A 20,726-nucleotide genomic window follows, 5' to 3' on the forward strand; every position below is an offset into this window, starting at 1 on the left:
AAAGAAAGACCAAAAAAATGGGTTGAAGTTGGTCTTCTTCACTACTTTAAGATTATTATGAGGTCAGTCTGTCATTAACCAGTATCCTTAAGAAAGTTAAGAGGAGCTAACATCTTATATCTCTGCATAATCTAAAAGCTATCATGACTTAGAAGCTGAACAATGTTTTAGATGACTTCAGAATCTCTCCCAATGCAAAAATACTGCACGAACCAGTGAATACAAAAATAGATTTTAAAACAGCACAAACAAAAAATGTTCTTACTTAAGGACTCCACAGGAGAAGGAACTACAAAAGCTATTTCCGTAAGGGCATCGGCATAATACAGCACCTTCTTCTGTCCATTGAAAATGCTAGCTCCAACGTCTTCAGAGGAAATCACTTCATCTAGGAAAGAGAAACATTACATTACTGCTCCAAAAAGTGGGGAAAATCAGTTTATCTTGCTTCATGAAATTTTATTTTTACATTTATTTATTTGGAGAGAGAGAAACAGCGTGTGAGTGGAAGAGGGGCAGAGAGAGAGGGAGACAGAGAATCTGAAGCAGGCTCCAGGCTCTTGAGCTGTCAGCACTGAGCCCAATTTGGGGCTGAAACTCATGAGCCATGAAATCATGACCTGAACCGAAGTCAGATGCTTAACCAATTGAGCCACCCAGGTGCCGCTAAGTGTCGAATTCCTGATTTTGGCTCAGGTCATGATCTCATAGCTCATGGGATCAAGCCTCATGTTGGGCTCTGCTCTGATAGCATACAGCCTGCTTGGGATTCTCTCTCTCTCTCTCTCTCTCTCTCTCTCTCTCTGCCCCTCCCAAAATAAATAAACATTTTTTAAAAATGAACACAATGTCCTACCAGTAATACATAAAAGACCAACAACCTGACAAAAAACTGGGAAGAGGAAATGAACAAGTCATCCTCAGGAAAGAAACAGAATTTGAAAAAAAAGCTAAAACTCAATCATAATTAAAAACAGAAAATTTCTCACCTAACAGATTGGGAGATACCTAATGTTGGTGAGGATATGGTAAATAGGAAGTTTAGACCAGAGGTTAGCCAACTTCTTATGTAAAGGATCAGACAGTAAATAAGGCTTTGTAGGGCGTATGGTCTCTGCCCAAACTACTCAAGTATGAAAGTCATAAACAATACATAAACAAGTGTGTCTGAGTTCCAATAAAACTTTATTTATAAAACCAGGCTTGCACTATAATTTGCCAACTCCCGGCTTAGACGCTGAGAAGGCACTTTGCATCTGCTGGAGCAGACATTTTGGTTACTGCCCCAACACCTATTCCACCCTTCCCTCCTTTGTAGCAAATGTGAACTGTGAGTGGGACTAACCCTTCATACCAGCACGGCCTCGTATCTCTCTACCAGGGTCATTACACCTCTCTTGCCACAGCATCCTGTTCAGAGTGGCCAAATCACTGTGCACCTCAGGACCTGGGAGGAGAGAGGGTCTGAGGCCCAGCTAATCTCTCCTCTTTGGGCTAGTGTTTGTGTGTGACTGTAAAGCCTGGAACTGCCTTTTGCCTCTGTGAGAGAAGCCAGGCTAGGGACAAGGCCAACTTCCGGACAGCAGAGCTAAAGGAAAACTGCAGAGAATGAGACCAAGGGTGCTGACCAAATGACAGCAAAAATATACACTAATTCCTGTAATTTTCATTTACGTGGGACAATAAATGACCCTTAAGATCTAAGCCAGTTTGGTTGAGGTTTTCTGTTACTGCAACCATAAGCACCCAGTGATACATTTATCAAATTGAAAAATGTACATATCCTTTATCAATTCTACTTATGGGAATTTAGTCTATAAATACAGTCAAGCATATATGAAAGAATATGTGAAGGGGCACCTGAGTGGCTCAGTCTGTTAAGCGTCCGACTTTGGCTCAGGTAGTGATCTCAGTTTTTGAGTTCGAGCCCTCAGTCAGGTTCTGTGATGACAGCTCAGAGCCTGGAGCCTGATTTTGACTCTGTCTCCTTCTCTCTGACCCTCCCCCACTCACGTTCTGTTTTTCCCTCTCAAAAATGAATAAACATTAAAAAAAAAAAAAAAAAAGAATATGTGGAAACTAGAAGTAGCATATATCCCCAAATATCTCGATTCAACCTTGACTGAAATTAGAAAAAAAAATGACAGGTCACAAGTCACGGTGGTATTTAAAGGGAAACCCTGAGAGAGTACAATCTTGTTGACAAAAAAAACCTCTGATAATTCAAAACACTGAACACAGGTTATCACCCACTTCAAAGAGATAATACAAACTTTGCAGTTACTTCAGGAGCTCTCAGAAAAAAGAGAATTAGCCAGGAGGGACAAAGGTCTTAAGTTTAAATTTATACCAGCTCTGGTACTTATTCTCCTGATTATACTTTCTCAGGAGGATTTATAGATATTGGCATGAATCTCTCGGAGACAGTCAAGCTGTTTCCTACAAAGATTTTTATATAATATCCCAAGAATGTAACTTTTAATGATAGCCATAAAGTCCATAAAACACACTTGTTAATATAAAACTATTTATTAGACAAAATACACTTGTTAGCAAATTGTATTGCTATAGATAATCTCACTTATACTGTTACAGATTGTGTTTACTCACATTATAAAGAACTTATTAGCCTGTGATATCTAAGTCATTATTTTCATGTTAACTAACCCTATAATTTTTTCCCATATATACAGAAGATGTCTGAAAGAATATACAAACTACTGTTCAGTGACCTCTTTTTTTTTTTTTTTAATATTTTTATTTATTTCTAGGAGAGAGAGAGAGAGACAGCATGAGCAGGGGAGGGTCAGAGAGAGAGGGAGTCACAGACTGAAACAGGCTCCAGGCTCCGAGCTGGCAGTCAGCACAGAGCCCGACGCGGGGCTCAAACCCACGAACCGCGAGATCATGACCTAAGCGAAAGTCGGACGCTCAACCGACTAAGCCACCCAGGCGTCCCTTCAGTGACCTCTTATGAGGACTAGAATTAAGGGAAGCAAACTTTTCCTTAATATACATCTGGTTTCTTTCTTTCTTTTTAAAATAAGACTACAAACTTCTAGTGAAGGGGAGAAATCGAGAATAACAAAACAAGAAAAAAACAAATGACCGTTATTGGTTTTACCTTGTTCAGGTCCTTCACCGCCGTCACAACTGTTAATAGACCAGCTGGTGGAAACATGCCCCGTCCAACCAGGGTGTTTGCCCACATCTACCGACCAACCAAGGGAGAGCAAAAATTCCAGGAAATGTGGCTGAACATTTCTGGAAGATTCCACATTCTTCAAAATCTGAAATACATACCAATCAATCATCAGCTATAATGAAGAAAACAAAAGAACACATCAAAATAAACCTCCATAACAATCGGTTAGGTTTGAAGCGTCTGACAAATCGAATCTAAGCTCAGAATAAACACGGGAATACATCACTAGAGTTAAAAATTATGCTCCTAGGGGCACCTGGGGGGCTCAGTCGGTTAAGCATCCAACTTCAGCTCGGGTCATGATTCCGTGGTTCAAGCCCCACACCAGGCTTTGAGCTTTCAGCCTGCTTTGGATTCCGTGTCTCCCTCTCTCTCTGCTCCTCTCTAGCTCGCACTCTGTCTCTCAAAAATAAATAACGTTAACAATTTTTTTAAAAAAATGATGCTTTTAGTTAGACAGATTTGCGTTCAAATCCTGGCTGGGCCTTCGGAAAGTCCATTAACCACAATGTTTCAGTTTCTTCATCTGTGAAGTAGGGATAATAACGGTGGCTGTGAAGACTGAGATAACACAAGTAAAGTCCTCAGCTCCCTCTCCAGCTACACAATTACTGAACCAGGCACATTCACTAAAAGTAAATAAAAAGTGCCCCTGTCTTCACAGAGTTTACTGCCTGGTTAGTAAGCTACATTACATAGGTATGTGATTATTTTATTATAAATCATGACAAACAATATAAAAAGTACATATCTATTAAAAATTCAACAGAGATTAGGTATTATTAACAAATAAGCATGAAAACATCCTCCTCTTAGTCCAAGAAGAGAATGAAGCCATTCCAGAAAAAAAAATAAAGTGACCAGAAGGTTCTCTCCCTCTTCACTAAATACTAGCTTAATACCTTTTTACTGGCCTCAAGAAGAAAAGAACTTTGTTCTAGAACAGTGGTGCTCACCGGGGTGTTTTCCCTCACCAGGGCACAGCTGGAATGTTTGAAGACATTTTTCTTACCACAACCTGCTGGGTGCTACTGGTATTTATTGAATAGAAGCCAAAGATGCTGCTAAATGTCCTATTTATAGGACAGCTCCCCTAACAAAGAATTATCTGGCCTAAAATAGCAATACTGCTGCTGTTGAAAACTCTATGCTAAAAGAAGGAAAATGAAAAATCTGCTACAAATTATAAATGAAAAGTAGGGGGAGGCATCTATCAAAATCACTCAGGGAATATTTTTTTCTTGAACACTTCATTAAGCCTTTTATTTAACAATGTTTAGAGAGGCTCAGTTGGTTAAGCGCTGGCCTCTTCATTTCGGCTCAGGTCATGATCTCACAGTTTGATTTGGGAGTTCGAGCCTCACATTAGGCTCTGCGCTGAAAGTGCGGAGCCTGCTTAGGATTCTCTATTCTTCCCTCTCTGCCCCTCCCATACTCACACTGTGTCTCTATCAAATAAACTTTTAAGAAAATAATATTTATAGAACATTTATTTAACTTGAATTTTGTATTAAACATTATTCCTGTGTCAGCATAAATGACTAAAATTATTAATTCATTTATCTGACCTATATAGCTCTTAATCTAAGATCATTCAACTTATAATTTAATACCTGTAACAGAATACTAAAAGTATGAACATATGAACTACGTATATAAAACACAAAGAAATCACACAACACAAAAGGAAAAAGCTTAAAAACCACATGACATCAACAGGTATCACTATTTATAGCACTCAAAACCAGCATATAGAGATTTGAACCATCCTTTAATTCAGAGAGAGGTGAGCTGACACTGATTCTCTAGGACCAGGGATACATAAATCTGTCACCTGGGGAATTTCTTAAACATAAGATTCTTATCAGATCACTGCGGACCTTCTACATCACCATCAGCAGAGGAGGGATCCTGGAATCACTATTTTTAAAAGCTCCCAAATGTGGTTCATCAACCCCAATCTATGTCAAGATCATAAAGAGGCCTGTTCAAGTCAAAATAAGCAGTGTTAACATCTGTTACTTGTGAATCCAATGGGCAAAAAATTGGCAGCCAGGTCATCTTCTCTTAATACCTTCGATAGAAGTACACCTATTTAGTTCACCTATAGCCCTTCGTATTCACTGACCTGCCAGGAAAGTGATTTGACAAACACTTCCTGTTTTCTTCCAATTAAAGTTTTTATTTAGAAGTGAAACTTTTAAATAAACAATTTCTGAAAAGTTCATCAAGCTGCAATACATGAGTCAAATCAACCTGTAGGCCAGTGGCTGGCAGCTAGAAATTAATCAAAATCTACCCTGTGGCTAGGCAAGGCAGGGCTCAGACATTCTACAGGAGGCTGCAGAGAATGTGCACTGTTCCAATCATTCTCAGTTCCTAGAAAGCTAAGGAAACTGAATTAGTTAAAGAGTTACCTCAATAGCAACGGTTTGTGTCTTCTTTTACAGGAAGGAGAAAAATGACTCTATTATACTCCTGTGAACCATGCATTAGACCTCTTCCCAACAAGTCCCTAACCCCTTCAATGCCATTCTGGGGTTCTTTCAGAAGTCTCATCTCTGCCTACCATAAGCCCACATTCTCCCAAGTTCCAAGTATACTGGATTCCACAATCTTGTGAAAATGGAATTTTCTTACCTCCAGGGCCATTACACATGTTACTACTTTGTTAATAACAATCTGCCTTTTAATCTACTGTCAACGTAACCTCAAATATGAGCTAAATGTCTTTTCCTCTAGGACATGTTCTTAAAATAAGGCTGGGTTTTCCGGTTTATGGCTCCCACACTTCATCAGCACCCTTTACTATGGTTACTTATTTAATCATCTGTCTTCCTCCCCCTTAGACAGTAGTTCTGGGAGGTCAGAAACCTTGTAGCTCTTGTTTACTACTATACCCCTGGCACCTGACAGTGGACACTTAATAAATCTTTATTGAATCAATAACCTGAAATGAGAAGATTTTTCTCATAAATCAAGCTCATTTTCCAGTAGCTCACTAATAATTTTTTTAATGTTTTATTTATTTCTAGGAGAGAGAGAGAGAGAGACAGCGTGAGCAGGGGAGGGTCAGAGAGAGAGGGAGTCACAGACTGAAACAGGCTCCAGGCTCTGAGCTGGCAGTCAGCACAGAGCCCGACACGGGGCCCGAACCCACGAACCGCGAGATCATGACCTAAGCGAAAGTCGGACGCTTAACCGACTAAGCCACCCAGGTGCCCCTCACTAATAATTTGAAATAGTGCTTCTAATATAAATTAACATTTTGTTACTCTGGTAAATTTCTCAAAGTGTGTTCAATCTGATCAGCTAACAGTTTTATAAGGATTACAGCAGAATTCCAAAATCATGTAGTCCTAGTGCCCTACGCATCTAATACTATATTTGATAAATCTTCCTTTGGCCCCTTCCTAGTCAAAAGCTGGTAACTGCCAGCCTGTTTCATGTTTCAACTATTCATTTCCAACAGGCACTTCAAATCTCTTGTCGTTTACTCCCAGCTTTCAATTTTCCCCCACCTTATATTTTTCTTCATCCTTTTCCTAGTCTCTTTGATACATACACCCAATTTAAGTCTTATTTAACTTATGTTTTACATACATCTTCCACTTTTATCTCTTACTTTATTTCGGGTGTTCTTTTCCTTACTGTACACATGTCGCAACTGAAATTATTTGCTTGTGAAATTACCTGGAAGGTGGACTCTTCAAGAGGAAAGACTGTTACTCACTTCAATACCCTGGCATGGTGAGCCATACAGAAGATGTTTTTGTTGCTATTGTTTTACTCTTAAGCAACTGGGCCTAGTTTTAATTTTTCGTGGTTAACCTTCTGTATTTCAGTTTCTTTTGTCCTGTCAATCTGAATTCCTTAAGAGGAAGAAAGACATACTATGGCTCCGCTCTAAATCACATTCTGTTGAGAGTCAAAAGACTCAGGAACCCAGGACTCTGAGCAACACGATTTTCATTAATTCCAATTATGAACTGGTTCACAACAAGTCTTTAAGCATCAAGACTAACCGATCTCCTACTATGATAAGCACAAGGCAAGTAGCCATTTACAGCATAAAAAATTACACCCAAATTCAGAAATCTTACCTCCTGGTTTGTTTTCTGACCTGGTTTCATATAGAAAATAAAAACTGTGTCAAAGGGACGACATGGCAAGAGATCCAGATACCCAATGTCATCAAAAAATCCAGGTATCGTGGAGTCGAGTGCAATAAGGTGAGGAGGTAGGCGACTATTTGCAGGTTCCTACCACCAAAGGAAGAAAGGACAAAGAAAAAATTATTATCTCTTTTCACTATTTTAATTATAAAAGCGATACTTGCTCATAGTTTAATAGACATTAAAAAATTATTTAAAAATTTATAAAGTGGCAGGTATAAATACAACCATAATCCTAAAAAAACTATTTAAAATTCTTGTGTACTTCCTTCGAATTCTTTTGTCTTTTTTTGTTAAAGACAACTGCAATCATACTATGTATATAATTTCCAATCCTATTTTCTCTATAATAGATCATGCTGTCTGGAAAAAAATTTTAATGCTTTTTTTCCTCATTTTATTGCTGGTGGAAATGCAAAATGGTACAGCCACGTTGGAAGAGTTTGGTGGTTTTTTGCAAAGCTAAACAGAGTCTTACCACACAACACAGCAATTGCACCTTGTTATTTATCCAAATGAATTAAAAACATGTCTAGCAAATACCTGCACACAAATGTTTGTAGCAGCTTTATTTATAATGGTCAAAAATTAGAAGCAACCAAGATATCTTTTTGTAAATGAACAGATAAACTACTATACATCCACACAATAGAACATTTTTTTGGCAAGAAAAAGAAATGTACCATCAAGTCATAAGAAGACATGGAGAAATTTTAAATGCATATTGCTAAGTGAAAGAAGCCAATCTGGAAAGGCTACATACTGTATGGTTCTAACTATATGATGTTCTGGGAAAGGCAAAACTGTGGAGACAGTAAATTAAAAAAAAAAAAAAAATCAGTGGTTGACAGGGGTTGGGGGAAGCAGGGGGGGAAGGATGTTGAGAGGCAGGGTATAGTGGATTCTTAGGGCAGTGAAACCGTTCTGTATAATACTGTAATGGTGGATACATATTACACATGTCAAAACCTGGGAAACTGTGCAACACAGAGTGAACTCTACTGTAAACTATAGATTTTAGTTAATAATGCATGGATATGGTGCATCAGTTTCAACAAATGTACCACATCGATGCAAGATGTTAGTAACAGGATGATACTGGGAGGAGGGGCGCAGTTGGGGTATCTAGGAGATCTCTGTCCTTTCTACTCAACTGTTCCACAAACCTAAAACTACTCTATTAAATAAAGTCTATTAACTTTTTAAATGAATCTTTTTGTTTTTCCCCTAATCCCTTATCTTCTTGTAGATCTTCACCTTGTCCAAGGTTTTGTCATCCATGGTATTTTTCAAGAACACATGCTCCAGCGATGGCAAAGGTTACTCCTTTCTACATTTGCAAGGACTGTGAGCCTGGTCTTGTCTACACCACAACATTCCCAGCAAGGGCTGAGGCAACACCCTCTAACCAAGGACACTGTTTCTACAGTCAAACAGAAGAGTATTCACACTATGTGAAATAATTAAAGACTACAAATAGCCGTGTTGTCAATTCAGGCCAGATTTTGACTTACTTGGATTTGCTACAAACATATAAAAAAACCTTCTGATTTTCACTTTTACTTTAATTTGAAATCTTGTATAAGGAACTGTGAATCTGTTACATGTGGCAAAGCCTTTGAATTTTTCTTTTTTCAAAGCTATCTCATCGGTTTGTTCTTTTGGATGATCTTCTAATCCAGGAACATAACATATACCTATTTTACATCTCTTAGTAACTTTTTAAAGTTTTTCCCTATAGATCTTGTACACCATTCAGGTAACTTTCATCTATATCACAACTGTAAATAAAGTACTTTTGTACTATAGTTTTAATAGGATATTAAAGCAACAGTCATTAATTTTTGTACTTTTCTGTGTGGCGATCTTAAACTCTCTCATTTATTTTAAATGTTTTATCAATTCCTTAGTGGTTGTCTAATGGAAGTCATGTTACCTGTAAACTATCTTCTTTCCAATAGTTTTTGCTTCTTATTTAGTTTAATATTTCATTGACTTACTAGGTTTTGATATTCTTCTATAGCTATGTAAGATGTTGCCACTGGGGGAAACCTCCCTGTATATTTTTGGGGGCAACTTTCTGTTAACCCAGGACTATTTTAAATTAAAAAAAAATTTTATGGACTAAAAAATTCTCATTATTAAATAGTGGTCAAAACAGGGGCGCCTGGGTGGCTTAGTCGGTTAAGCGTCCGACTTTCGCTTAGGTCATGATCTCGCGGTTCGTGGGTTCGAGCCCCGCGTGGGGCTCTGTGCTGCCAGCTCAAAGCCTGGAGCCTGTTTCAGTCTGTGACTCCCTCTCTCTCTGACCCTCCCCTGCTCACGCTGTCTCTCTGTCTCTGTCTCTCTCCCTCCCTCCCTCCCTCCCTCCTAGAAATAAATAAAATATTAAAAAAAAAATAGTGGTCAAAACAGATATCCTTTGCCGCTGATTTTAACAAAGGGTGCTTCTAATTTCTCATAGGTTGCCATTTATGGATCTACATGACTAGTCCTGGTTTAGCTTGTTTGTTTTTTTAATTTAGTTTTACTAGCCTTCTCCTTAATACTTCTACACATATATGCGTAAGTAAGATTAGTTTATAGCTTTTTTGTACATGTGTGCTGTCAAGTTTAAGTTATTAGAGTTAGGCTAAGATTCATAAGATATACCAGGCAACTTTCTGACTTTTTCCCAAGTCTTGACACAGATAAGAAAGCATGACAATTATTTTCTTGGAAGCTTAAAAAATCAACTAGAATAGACACTATGAATGGAAAATTATAATCACTAGACAGCACCATTGGGGCGCTGAGGAAGAAAAGGAAGAAGAAAGAAGAAGGAGGAGAAGGTGGAGAAGGAGGAGGAGGAGGAAGAGGAAGAGAAGGAGAAAGATGAGGATGAGGAGGAGGAGGAGGAGGAGGAGGGTCCATTATAGCCCACACCTTCGGTAATAAACGTGGATAGGGGAAGATTTTTAACATTCTTTTTCTACTTACCTGTAGAATTCATTTATGCATGTGATATGGGTCACACATTACTTGGGAAACTTCAGAGCTGGATGTATTACCGAAGCAGCCCCCTCAGACAGACTCTGGGAGGATCCATGGGACAAACTTTCTTGGACTTATATAGTAAAAACTACAGCACCACAGAATTTCATTTACTTACATGCAGAGTAACGTTTATTTTTTAATTCCTCCTATCCTCAATCAAAGGTTTTAGCTATAATCGACTCAATGTTAATTTAAGAATATATTTACTCACAGAAGTGTAGGAAAATTACCTTCAATGCTTCTAAAGACAAAAATCCGAAGTGTGAAAGGAAGAGGCGTGCTGTTTGGAATTCCTGGGCAGGAGGTGGAGGCTTACAATCCGTAACTGGATCAGGAAAACTTCTTTTCTGCAATTCTTCCTCACTTTGTTGTTCGAGGTGTGTTTCATATGCAATCTGCTGAGCCATGCCCTTCCTTAATTTTTCATGTCTCTCTTCTAACTGAAATAAACGAAAAATTTTGTTTTGGGGGAGCTATCATAAAAGTAATCGGATTAATCTTAATTTGAAAATGAAAATAAAAAGCAGTAAAGAAAATGAAATAATTTTCAGAGATCAACACTTGAGTTTTAATTCAATAGAGTACACAACCAAGCAAACATGGTTTCAAGGTTAAAACAAATACCAAAAAAAAACCCTCCCCTACAGCCTCAACAATTATGTCCTTCATCTCCTTGCCGTAAATGAAACCATTCTACTTCTGCTTCCCTTCAAACGGGCAAGAAAGGGGGCAGAGCTGTTGCTCTCCCCCCCTCTTCCAGATCACTGTGCCCCTTCATCCTGCAGTGGTGGCCCCCTCACGATTTAAAGTCTTTGTCCAAATGGATTACCCCACTCTACTCTCAGGGACGCTCTTTGACCCCTCTACTTCCCTTCCCATCAATCCCAGTTTAAACTCCGTCCTCTCTGATGGGCAATGATCCTTTTAACAACCTTGCTTATATTTCTACCACCTCTTCTCAACCTTCACAGCTTTGGCCATCCTTAAGCACACTTTGTATCTCAGATCTGCTGTACTTTGCTGTACTTTTAAGAGCTATCATTCTGAGATTCCTGACTCCAACCATAAGCCTCCGTCCTGCACCTCTCCCACACCCTCACTTCCTGAGCTGTGCTTTCTCATCACTGTGAGCATTCAATCTCTTCTCGCATTTTCTCAGGCCATTAGCATCCTGGCTTCATCTACTTCCCACCCAGGCCTAAACCCCAAATCAAACATCTTAATACCTTCTTCTAAACATATAAATGGCCGTCTTGTTTCCTATTCTTCCACATTCTTACCTCTATCAATCTCCACACCACTCAAATTTTTTTACTTATGCCTCCAGACCCCAAGGACTTCTGAGTAAAGTCAGCAGTGTGTTATAGAATTTCACTACAGATGATGCCACTTAACCTGGGCTGGGCTGCCTGGCAATTTTAAGAGCCATCTTTTACTCTCTATATCATCATTGAGAACCAAACCCAAAATTTACATTAAGCCCCTTCGGTTTCCCTCCTTTTCATCTTTAAGTGTCTCTGAACGTCCGCCTGCTATCCCCTTCTCTCTTGTCTTACCAGAAAGAGCGCTGTCCTAAACACAATCACATTACAGCTCTTGACTCTACTGCCTGCAGGGCCTTCCTCTATTACCTCTCACGTTCCCAGCCCATCTTGCTGTGGTAGCAGAACCAGGCACTTCTCCGCTGCCCCCTTCCTTTCAACCTCTAAGCAGGTCTATATTCTCGGCATCCGTGAGTTTTAAAAAAAAGAAATAAAAAAGAAAAGTAAAAAGCAGCCTTGCCTTGCCTTAGCTAGGCCATTTCCTCATGCTATTATCCACTCTGTTCACTTCCCTTAAATGCTGACAGTGTAGTTCATGTTCACTGTGTCTCATTAACCATTCACCACCCAGACCTTTATACTCTGTCACCCAACTTCAACACTTCTTTGGACATGCTCTCAAAGGTCACCAGCACATTCATGCCAAAACCCAGGGGCCTCTACTTAGTGCGTCTTCTCCCTGAGCAATCTGGCTGGTATAAGCAGCCTCCATTCCTGCCCTTCTGTTCTCTCATGCCCTGACATACTTCTGTCCCCCACTTCTTAAATTTCTTTTCCTTTGACCTAAGATACCAATTACTTAATATAATTATCTAAATTAATCTAAAATCACTTTGCCTGCCCTCCCAAATCTGCCCTTTTCCTAACAAACCCATATTCCTGTAAATAGCACTGATATCTTTGTCACTCAGGTTCAGAATCTAAGCTTTCAGCTCTTTTCCTTCCCTCATCGATCAAAGACTGACTGCTTGGCTCTGCCTCCACAATACATTCCATGTGCTTCAACGTCCACTATCACTCAGCTAGCTAGTCCTTCCTTTTCCCTGACTGGACTGTCATCAAAGTCTCTAAATTAGGTTTTCCTTCTCCAATATCCGTCATTAGAGTCTGATCACGGCCCCATCCTGTTGGGAAACCTACCATGGACCAGCCCAAGCATCCCAGTGACACCTCTCTAAGAGAGACCAGGTCCTTTCAATCAGCCACAAACCACACTTGTCTTACTACATGGTAACTTGGATGACAGAGACCTAGGTCATCTTATGAATCACCTCTAATAACACCAAAAAAAGCAGTGTCTTGACCATGGCAATTGTTCAAGAATGTTTATAGTAATTCCCTTAACAACAGCTGACAGAATCTTACTTCTTCTGTGACAATTTCATGCAAATCTGGAATGCTCAGATCTGCTTTCACAAAAGGAATCTTATCCACCTCTTCAGGAAATGGTCGATGTTTGACAGTATATTTAAATCCAACATCATTTTTAGGAACTGGACGAGGTTCAGGTACAAAAAGCTGTTAAAATAAAACAAATAATGTTACGTGTATTACACTCGGTGCCATCTGTAATGACACGTATCTCCCTGGTCTCTGACACCTGGTTTGCTAAGACTACGTAACACTGGAGCTCAACAAGGATCTACAAACACCACTGCTAACACTAAAGGTAAACAGCTTATGTACCAGTGTGCTTTTTTATTTTTATAAAAAGGTTCATCAACTTCTAGATTTTGTGACTGATAAATGGGTTGTACACCTCTAACTGCCCCAGGCCTGACTCTCCCGCAATAAGTGGTAAACCAATGGAAGGGCAGTTCAGAGATCAAGGCTCAAACTTGCCCCTGTCTCAAGTGTTCTCAAAGAAACTCATGTAACAAAGTACAAGTTTAGGTCCTCTGGCCTCCCTAGACAGTGAGTTCAACTGAGCACCAAGTCTAGATCCCAATGGCTCCAAATCCCTGCTTTAATATGTATTAGCTATGCAGCTTCTGTTTTCACATCTGAAAAGTGGAAATAATCCATCACAAGGTTGTTGTAATGACTAAATAAAAATGAATACGGCACATATTAAAGCATCTATAAATTTTAGTTCCTTTCCTGATCTCCTTCCTCCTGTCTTTAATGCTAATCTAGTGGCTTACAGTGCTGCTGACAGAATGTGATCTGTATGATGCCACCAAGCAAAAACAGAGGTGTGCTCCCCATAGGGTGAAAACACATCTAAAAGAGACACCTAGGACATTAAATGATTTTAGACACATGCTCCAATTTTGTGACTGTCTCTCTTAAAACCTGGTGACATTTTATGAAGTGATATTTTAAAGAATTTTTAGGAACCTAAGTAAAAGCTTATGATGTAGTAAATGAAAAGAACAGTATACAAAAATGACTCATTCTATTTAATGTTACTGTATACAGAAAGGAAAAAAAGATTGTTAGTAAATCTACTAAAATATTAAGAGTTACTATCTGCTTCTGGAAAGCAAGAGTACAGATGGTTTAAAATCTCTTCCTTATTATCTGAATTTTCCAACTTTCTACCAGGAGCAAATTTTATTCACAAAATTACAAATGTTATAAAGAAAATAAACTATGCCACCCCAAATAAGATTTAAATTATACAGCATATTTAAAAAATTATGGAGCACATTACCAACTGTACAGGAATAAATCATACAAAAATAATTTGAAACTAAGTCCCATTACCTGGCCAAATTTTTTTCATATATGGCGTGTACCTGAGTTTTATTATATTTAACACTGCATAAAAAATGAGGCCACAGCTCAGAACAGTAGTTCTTGATCATTAAGGGATGTGAGAATCACCTGGAAAACTTTTTGAAACTACACCCGCCTTGAAGATGTCTTTAAAGAGTAATTCAGTGGATCTGGGAATTATGGGCTCCTAAGATGATTCTGATATGAACCAATTGATGGAGACCCTGGCTAGGATCGAAAATATTTATTTTATCAATGAATTTTGTTGGAATGTTATTTAACCTTTAAATCATAACACACACATGCCCACTCGCATGCATACACTCACTCACTCCTAGTCCCTTCCCTGGAACTTCTAATGGATACCTTCTGATTTGCTTTTGCTCCTCTGGGTAAAAGGCAAAGTTGTTGTGCCCAAGCAAGTCTTCCAGACATTCCCCGGACCAGCACAGTGACAGAGGGGAAAAAGTCATCTAGAATAAAATAGTGATGTAAAAAGTTTTTATTTCAGATGACAACCATATAAAATACACCTGCTATCAACCATAGAGCCTCTAAGAATCAAAGTCCTTACACAGTGTTTCCCAAAGTCTCATCCTCTGTGTGCCACCTCTGCGGGTTCTGCCATATCCTCATACTGTAAGTACTGGGATCTTTCTTCCTTTCTTTTTTAAACTAAATCTGTTTTGAAAGGAAACTGTGTATTTTTACTCTAAAGGAAAAACTGAATTTTGGTGTGCTAATAATGTATTTTTGAAACACGTGTTTTTAACATTACATAAAATAATGTTCACCAACGTACTGACTAACATTATCTCATACGCCTCCATTTTTGGGAAACACTATCTAGCCAATACTCTTAACTTCCAGTACTGGGAACAACTTAAGTGCAGAAAGACAGACAGGGCATTTGAAGTGCTGATGTTGCATTCACCCATACCTTATGTATGTACTGTTGCCCCCCCTCAGGCAGGTACTGTTCCATCCCAGCGGAGGTTCAGGGGTAGGAAATGGGGGGTGGGGGAGGGAAGAACTCAGGATGGACTTCCTGAGTGACCCAGATCCTCCTCCTTATTCCCTCTTTTTGCCCTGATGTGGGAATTAAACTTTTTCAAACTTTGTTTTCTCACTTCTTCTGTTATATTGTTATTATAAGCTATTAAAATGTCCTTGTAAATCTATAAAATCCCAATTGTTTGTATTTTTAGTAGACTTCCAATGCAGTGAAATGACTGGGAATGAGAGTAGAGGAGTCCTAAAAAAATCTAGAAGAGAGCTGACACTTACCCCTCAGGCCAGGAAACCCAGAGGGGACACTGGGATTTTAGACTCCTCAGCAGGTGGCTTGGGAGTAGGAGGCTGGAGGAATCATGAATAATAGGCACAAGCCAGGGAAGAAAGTCAAAGAAGCCCTATTGCTGGAATAAAGAAGAATGAAGTGCGTGCAGGAAAGAGTTGGAGTCTGCACTTCTGGAACTGGTCAATGATTAAAGGCCGCATCTATGTGACATTAAAATCACTGTATCTTACTACCACACAGTGGAAACTTGCAATGGAACTCGTTCATCTCCGAATTACAGAGCAACGTCTCACTTTCATTTTATAGATTCATGGATTCTACTCATATAGTCTCAACAGAATTTGCATGGGATCATAAGAGCCTGTTCACCTTTGTAAAGGTAACAAGTCTTTAATTACTGATAAAATCCTATACTGTGCAGCAAGGACAACATAAAGGGGCAGTATGAGGCTCAGGAAATTTGGACACTAGTCCTAGTCGTACCATGTACTTTTCAAATAACCCCGAATAAGTCACATACCCTCTCTGAGCTTCCATTTCTTCACCTGTAAATGAGGGCCTGAACATGAGGTGATTCCCTGGGCTCTCTATGTCCCAAAATTCCATAACCATCACTTTCCCAGAAATAAGGGTCTGAAAGCATGCTTCCTTTACATACTGGCGGATTCTAATTACCATCAGGAAAATAAAATGTACTTTGGGGTGCCTGGGGGGCTCAGCTGGTTAAGCACCTGACTCTTGATTTTGGCTCAGGTTATGCTCTCATGGTTTATGAGTTTGAGCCCTGTGTTAGGCTCTGAACTGACAGTGCAGAGCCTGCCTGGGATTCTTTCTCCTTTGCTCTCTGCCCTTCTCCTGCTCGCTCGCTCTCTCTCAAAATAAATAAATAAACTTAAAAATACATATACGTATACATATATATATACACACGTATATATCTACTCTGAGTAGCCTGAGTTGCAGTGGTAATCACATACCTTGAAACAGCTTATAACTGAGAGAAAGTTGAGGAGGGAAACCATGTATGTTGTGTCAAAGGAAAATCATGAAAGGGTTTTCATGAGGGCACCGGTATGGTCAGATCCATATGTGAGGAAGAATACAATGGTGGCACCAAGTAGGATGGAGGTAAGGGTAACACATTTTGGAACCAGAAGGAGGGGGATGAGACCAGGTAGGAAGCAACTTCAATAATCTCAGTAAGAAATAATAAGGCCCTACATTTGGATGTATTGGGAGGGAGGCAGAGAAAAAAAGATGCAAGAGTCACTGGGTAATTGGATACCAATTATGTAAGGGAGAAACAGGAAGGAGCAGGCCAAGAGGACGCCTCGAATTTCCAGCCTGTTTGGGTAGCACCATTAACTGAAACAGAACAATGCGGAGTGAGGGCTCGGAGAGGAGGAGGGCAGGATCCAAAGTCAAGAAGAGTAACAGTAATTTTTATACATGGTAAACAAGAGAAAATAACCCACTAAAGCAAACTTTTTGTAGAACTACTTTAGTTCTAGTATTTCAGATACATAAAAGAGCCTCTAAAAGATTCTATTTAATACATATATTCTATTTTCTGACCCTCTATTTTTCAGTGACTATCACCACATAGCTAGAAGACCTTCTGACAAATGCGAGGTTGCTGTGAAATTGCAGTTGCTCCTGCAACTACAGGTCCCTGACCCTGGAAGCAGCCCACTAGCAGTGTGCTAGAACACGGTGATTTAGCAGTGGAGAAGGCCCAAGGTGCTGGAACTTACTCTGTTCATTTCCAAGAGGTTGCTCCAGCATTGCCAGGATGACACTATTATCCAAGACAAAGTACCGGAAACTATGCTTATTTATGGTTGGCAGCCTGGAGTACTTGATCAAAGTGGTCTCATTCACCAGACTACAAGGAGAAGCGGGACCACTGGGTGAAGGAAATGCGCCGAGCAACTGCATAATACTATGGAGAATGCAAAAGATAACAGTTAATCCCCAAAGCAAAATCTTGAGTTTACCTCATGCATCAATGTGTCCTTCTGCTTTTAAGTGACCACAGCCACACTCCCTCTTTGCAAGTCACATTTGCTCCCTGAGGTGGATGCCGTGGTGTGCTGCTCTGTCTCCTACGACTGAAAGATCCATTCCCCCAGATGCAGACTTGGTGGCCACAGCTTTCAGGTGAGAGTCCCTTTCCAGGACTCACTCTCAGTCAACAAGAACCAGCTCACTCAGAATCACAGCTCCGTCTTGGGATAGCCCACGGCCAGCGAAAAGGGCAAGGGCAGTGTGAGAGTACAAAGCCCCAGCCCCAAGCCCTAACTTGAGAGAACTCTGAAGGGCCAACCCAATCCCAGAGCTCTTTGTTGCACCTACACTCATTCAGTCCTTCCCTCTGCTCAGTGCTGCTTCCTTCACTCCCCCTAGGAACTGATCCTAAAAGCACTTTCCAATAAACTTCTTGCAAGGAAATTTCTCTCAGAGCTTGCTACCCAGGGAAACTGACAACCATATTTCCAAATCATGGAGCTCCTAAAGATATATTTTAAAAATGTTATGTGCTCCAGGCTTCAAGATTATGCTAGCTAAAGCATTCTAGATCTAAAAAAGGACCCAAAGACCAACTAAACCTCAACTTTTCAGATGAGGAAATTCAGGCTCAGATGTGGTAAGTGATTAAACAACTAGAAACCAGGGCCTGCTGCCTTCTCACTGTGTGGTCCTAAATAGACATTATCCTCATTTTACAGATAAGACTGGAGGCACTAATAGTATATCTCACACAACTATTGCAATTATTAAGTTAGAATCTATAAGAAAAAAATGCTTCATAAATTGGAATTCAACTGAACAAGCCTTAACATTCAGAAACGTTTATGTCTGTAGAGATTTCTGCATACATTCAATTAATAACTTCTATATGGCACTCACCATGAGGCACTGGTCTAAGCACTTTTCACACTTTCATTTATTTAGCTATCAAAACAAGCCTATGAAATAAGTACATTATTCCCATTTTATAATGAAACAACTGAAGCACAGAGAGAAAGTATCTTTTAATGGAAACAAAGATTCTGCCTTGTGGTCCTAATATCACCTGACCCTTCATATGTACCTCATTTGGAAAACGCATACTCCCCAACATCATTTTTGTCATCTTGATCCTTGAGTAGTAGCCTCTCCCTTTTCCTTTCATTCCAGTACTGAAACCCAAATATCTCTGATAATGGAAGGCAACATTGCTCAGCAGATGTTTTCCATCCATTTTCTCTTCTCTTAGGAGAACTGTCTAAAAATTTCAAAGACCAGGAGAATCTGATGGGGAGTTCAAGCCTCTAAGGAATTGTGGAAAATAGGCGAAATACCGGCAGACCAGAAAAAGTAAAACACGACTTCGGTTTTCTAACACGGGACAGAGATCGATGTCGCAAAATATATGGACCAAGGGAGTTTGTCATGTTCCGTGCAAGATTCAAGGGAACACGTTACTAAGATTGAATCATACCAGCCTAACCACATTTTCTCTTCTTGACAGTGACTAGGCTGGATGGGGGAGAACTGTCTCTGATACCAAGACATGCAAGTATTTGACAGCATATCATGATAAACTTGTAGACAACACTAAAAAATGCCTGTCAACCTGAACGCAAATCTCTGATAATGTGCTTTGTGAGTCTATCTCTGTTCAATGTTTTCATCAGTATCTTTGATTAGGACACACAGAGCTGACTCATTAAATCTGCAGTTGACCAAAAGTTGAGCTGCAGAGTTAATATGTCAGAGGAAGAGTTGGGATCCAAATAATGAGGTAAATCTTACAGGAAGAGATCTCAGGTTTAAATGTAAAGTTTTGTCCATACAAATACCCCCAAACAAGTAAGTACAGGATGAGAAAAGCAGACAAAAAATAAATGTGTGAAAGACTCTAATTTTAGGTGACTTTACCCGAATCATCAAGTTCTCAAAAACCCAATGTGGTCTCCAAGTGCATTTTAATGAAAATATAATATCCTATAGTGTGTAAAGATCATCCATCCTCACCTAGAATATTCCATTCAGTAAACCACCTTTAAGAGGTACTGAGTCAAACCCACACCATCGAGAGAAGAATGATCAGGATGATAAAGGTACTTGACTCTCTGTCATATAACAAACAGCTTGAGGTACTGGCAGAAACAAATCACCATCTTTATAAGCATTATCTTCAGACATCATTACTGCCTGGAAAGAGGATTCCACTATCAAAAGTTTGAATCAGAACCAATGAGTAGAAGCTAAAGTGGGAGAGAGTTCAGTTCAATGTAAACATCAAATTTTTAAAAATAAGAATGAAATGGGAACCTTAGGGGTTAGACTATCACAAAATTAGAGGCTAAATAACATGGTATACCTTACAAGCTGCTTAAGCAGAGGGGCTGCCAAAATGACTTCCAAGAGTCCTAATTCTGAATTTGTATTAGTACACTAAGGGGAAAACACCCAACTAGCCAATTTACACTTCATAACTGCCTACTATTCTCAGCACTGTGAGAAGTGTTAAAGAAGGAAATGTGGCCTCTACCCAAGTTGGGGAGACAACACTAGCATGTATCAAAATAGAACCAGATACGATCATGACAGTATAGAATTCCATGCTGTGAGGTCGGGTTTGACTGAATGAGCACAAAAGTGCAGAAAAGAGTCATTATTCAGAAGCAGAATAACCAAAGAAGGTCCCATGGAGGTGACTAGATTTTATGTGGGCACTGAACAGTTAAGGATGTGACCGAGGGGAAAAGAAGGAAGTCCTGAAACCCAGGGAGTACACAGAGACAAATAAGAACATGCCCAGTTCACAGCCACAACTGGCCTGCCAGGTTCTATTATGGAGATGTGCTGGGGAAGATTGGTGTGGGTGGGGACAGAATAAGGAGGGCCCTGACAATCAGACAAAGAGTTCAGACAACAAGGCAGGAAACAGAGATCTAGTCAGTTTTCAACCACTCAAG

At 39.6% G+C, this 20,726-nt stretch overlaps 1 protein-coding gene and 1 long non-coding RNA gene across 3 annotated transcripts in view; one reads left to right on the plus strand and one right to left on the minus strand.

Annotated features, from left to right (window-relative positions):
- The window catches only part of RALGAPB (Ral GTPase activating protein non-catalytic subunit beta), an 87,689-nt gene that overhangs the window by 13,923 nt on the left and 53,040 nt on the right, over positions 1–20,726 (minus strand). For both annotated transcript variants that reach the window (XM_077778896.1, XM_077778895.1), the window contains exons 19-25: positions 17,514–17,701; positions 14,826–14,932; positions 13,104–13,256; positions 10,647–10,856; positions 7,309–7,467; positions 3,125–3,290; positions 266–388 (exon numbers count right to left, since the gene is read on the minus strand). In XM_077778896.1, the coding sequence (XP_077635022.1) occupies positions 266–388; positions 3,125–3,290; positions 7,309–7,467; positions 10,647–10,856; positions 13,104–13,256; positions 14,826–14,932; positions 17,514–17,701 (1,106 nt within the window). The remainder of the gene's footprint in view (positions 1–265; positions 389–3,124; positions 3,291–7,308; positions 7,468–10,646; positions 10,857–13,103; positions 13,257–14,825; positions 14,933–17,513; positions 17,702–20,726) is intronic.
- Positions 15,010–19,337, plus strand: LOC144243752 (uncharacterized). The gene is made up of 4 exons (XR_013338754.1): positions 15,010–15,098; positions 16,066–16,138; positions 17,349–17,919; positions 19,019–19,337. It is a non-coding gene; the product is annotated as an uncharacterized LOC144243752 (long non-coding RNA).

This window comes from Crocuta crocuta, unplaced genomic scaffold (genome assembly GCF_008692635.1).
Source record: "Crocuta crocuta isolate KB4526 unplaced genomic scaffold, BGI_CrCroc_1.0 scaffold248, whole genome shotgun sequence".
Lineage (NCBI taxonomy): Eukaryota > Metazoa > Chordata > Mammalia > Carnivora > Hyaenidae > Crocuta > Crocuta crocuta.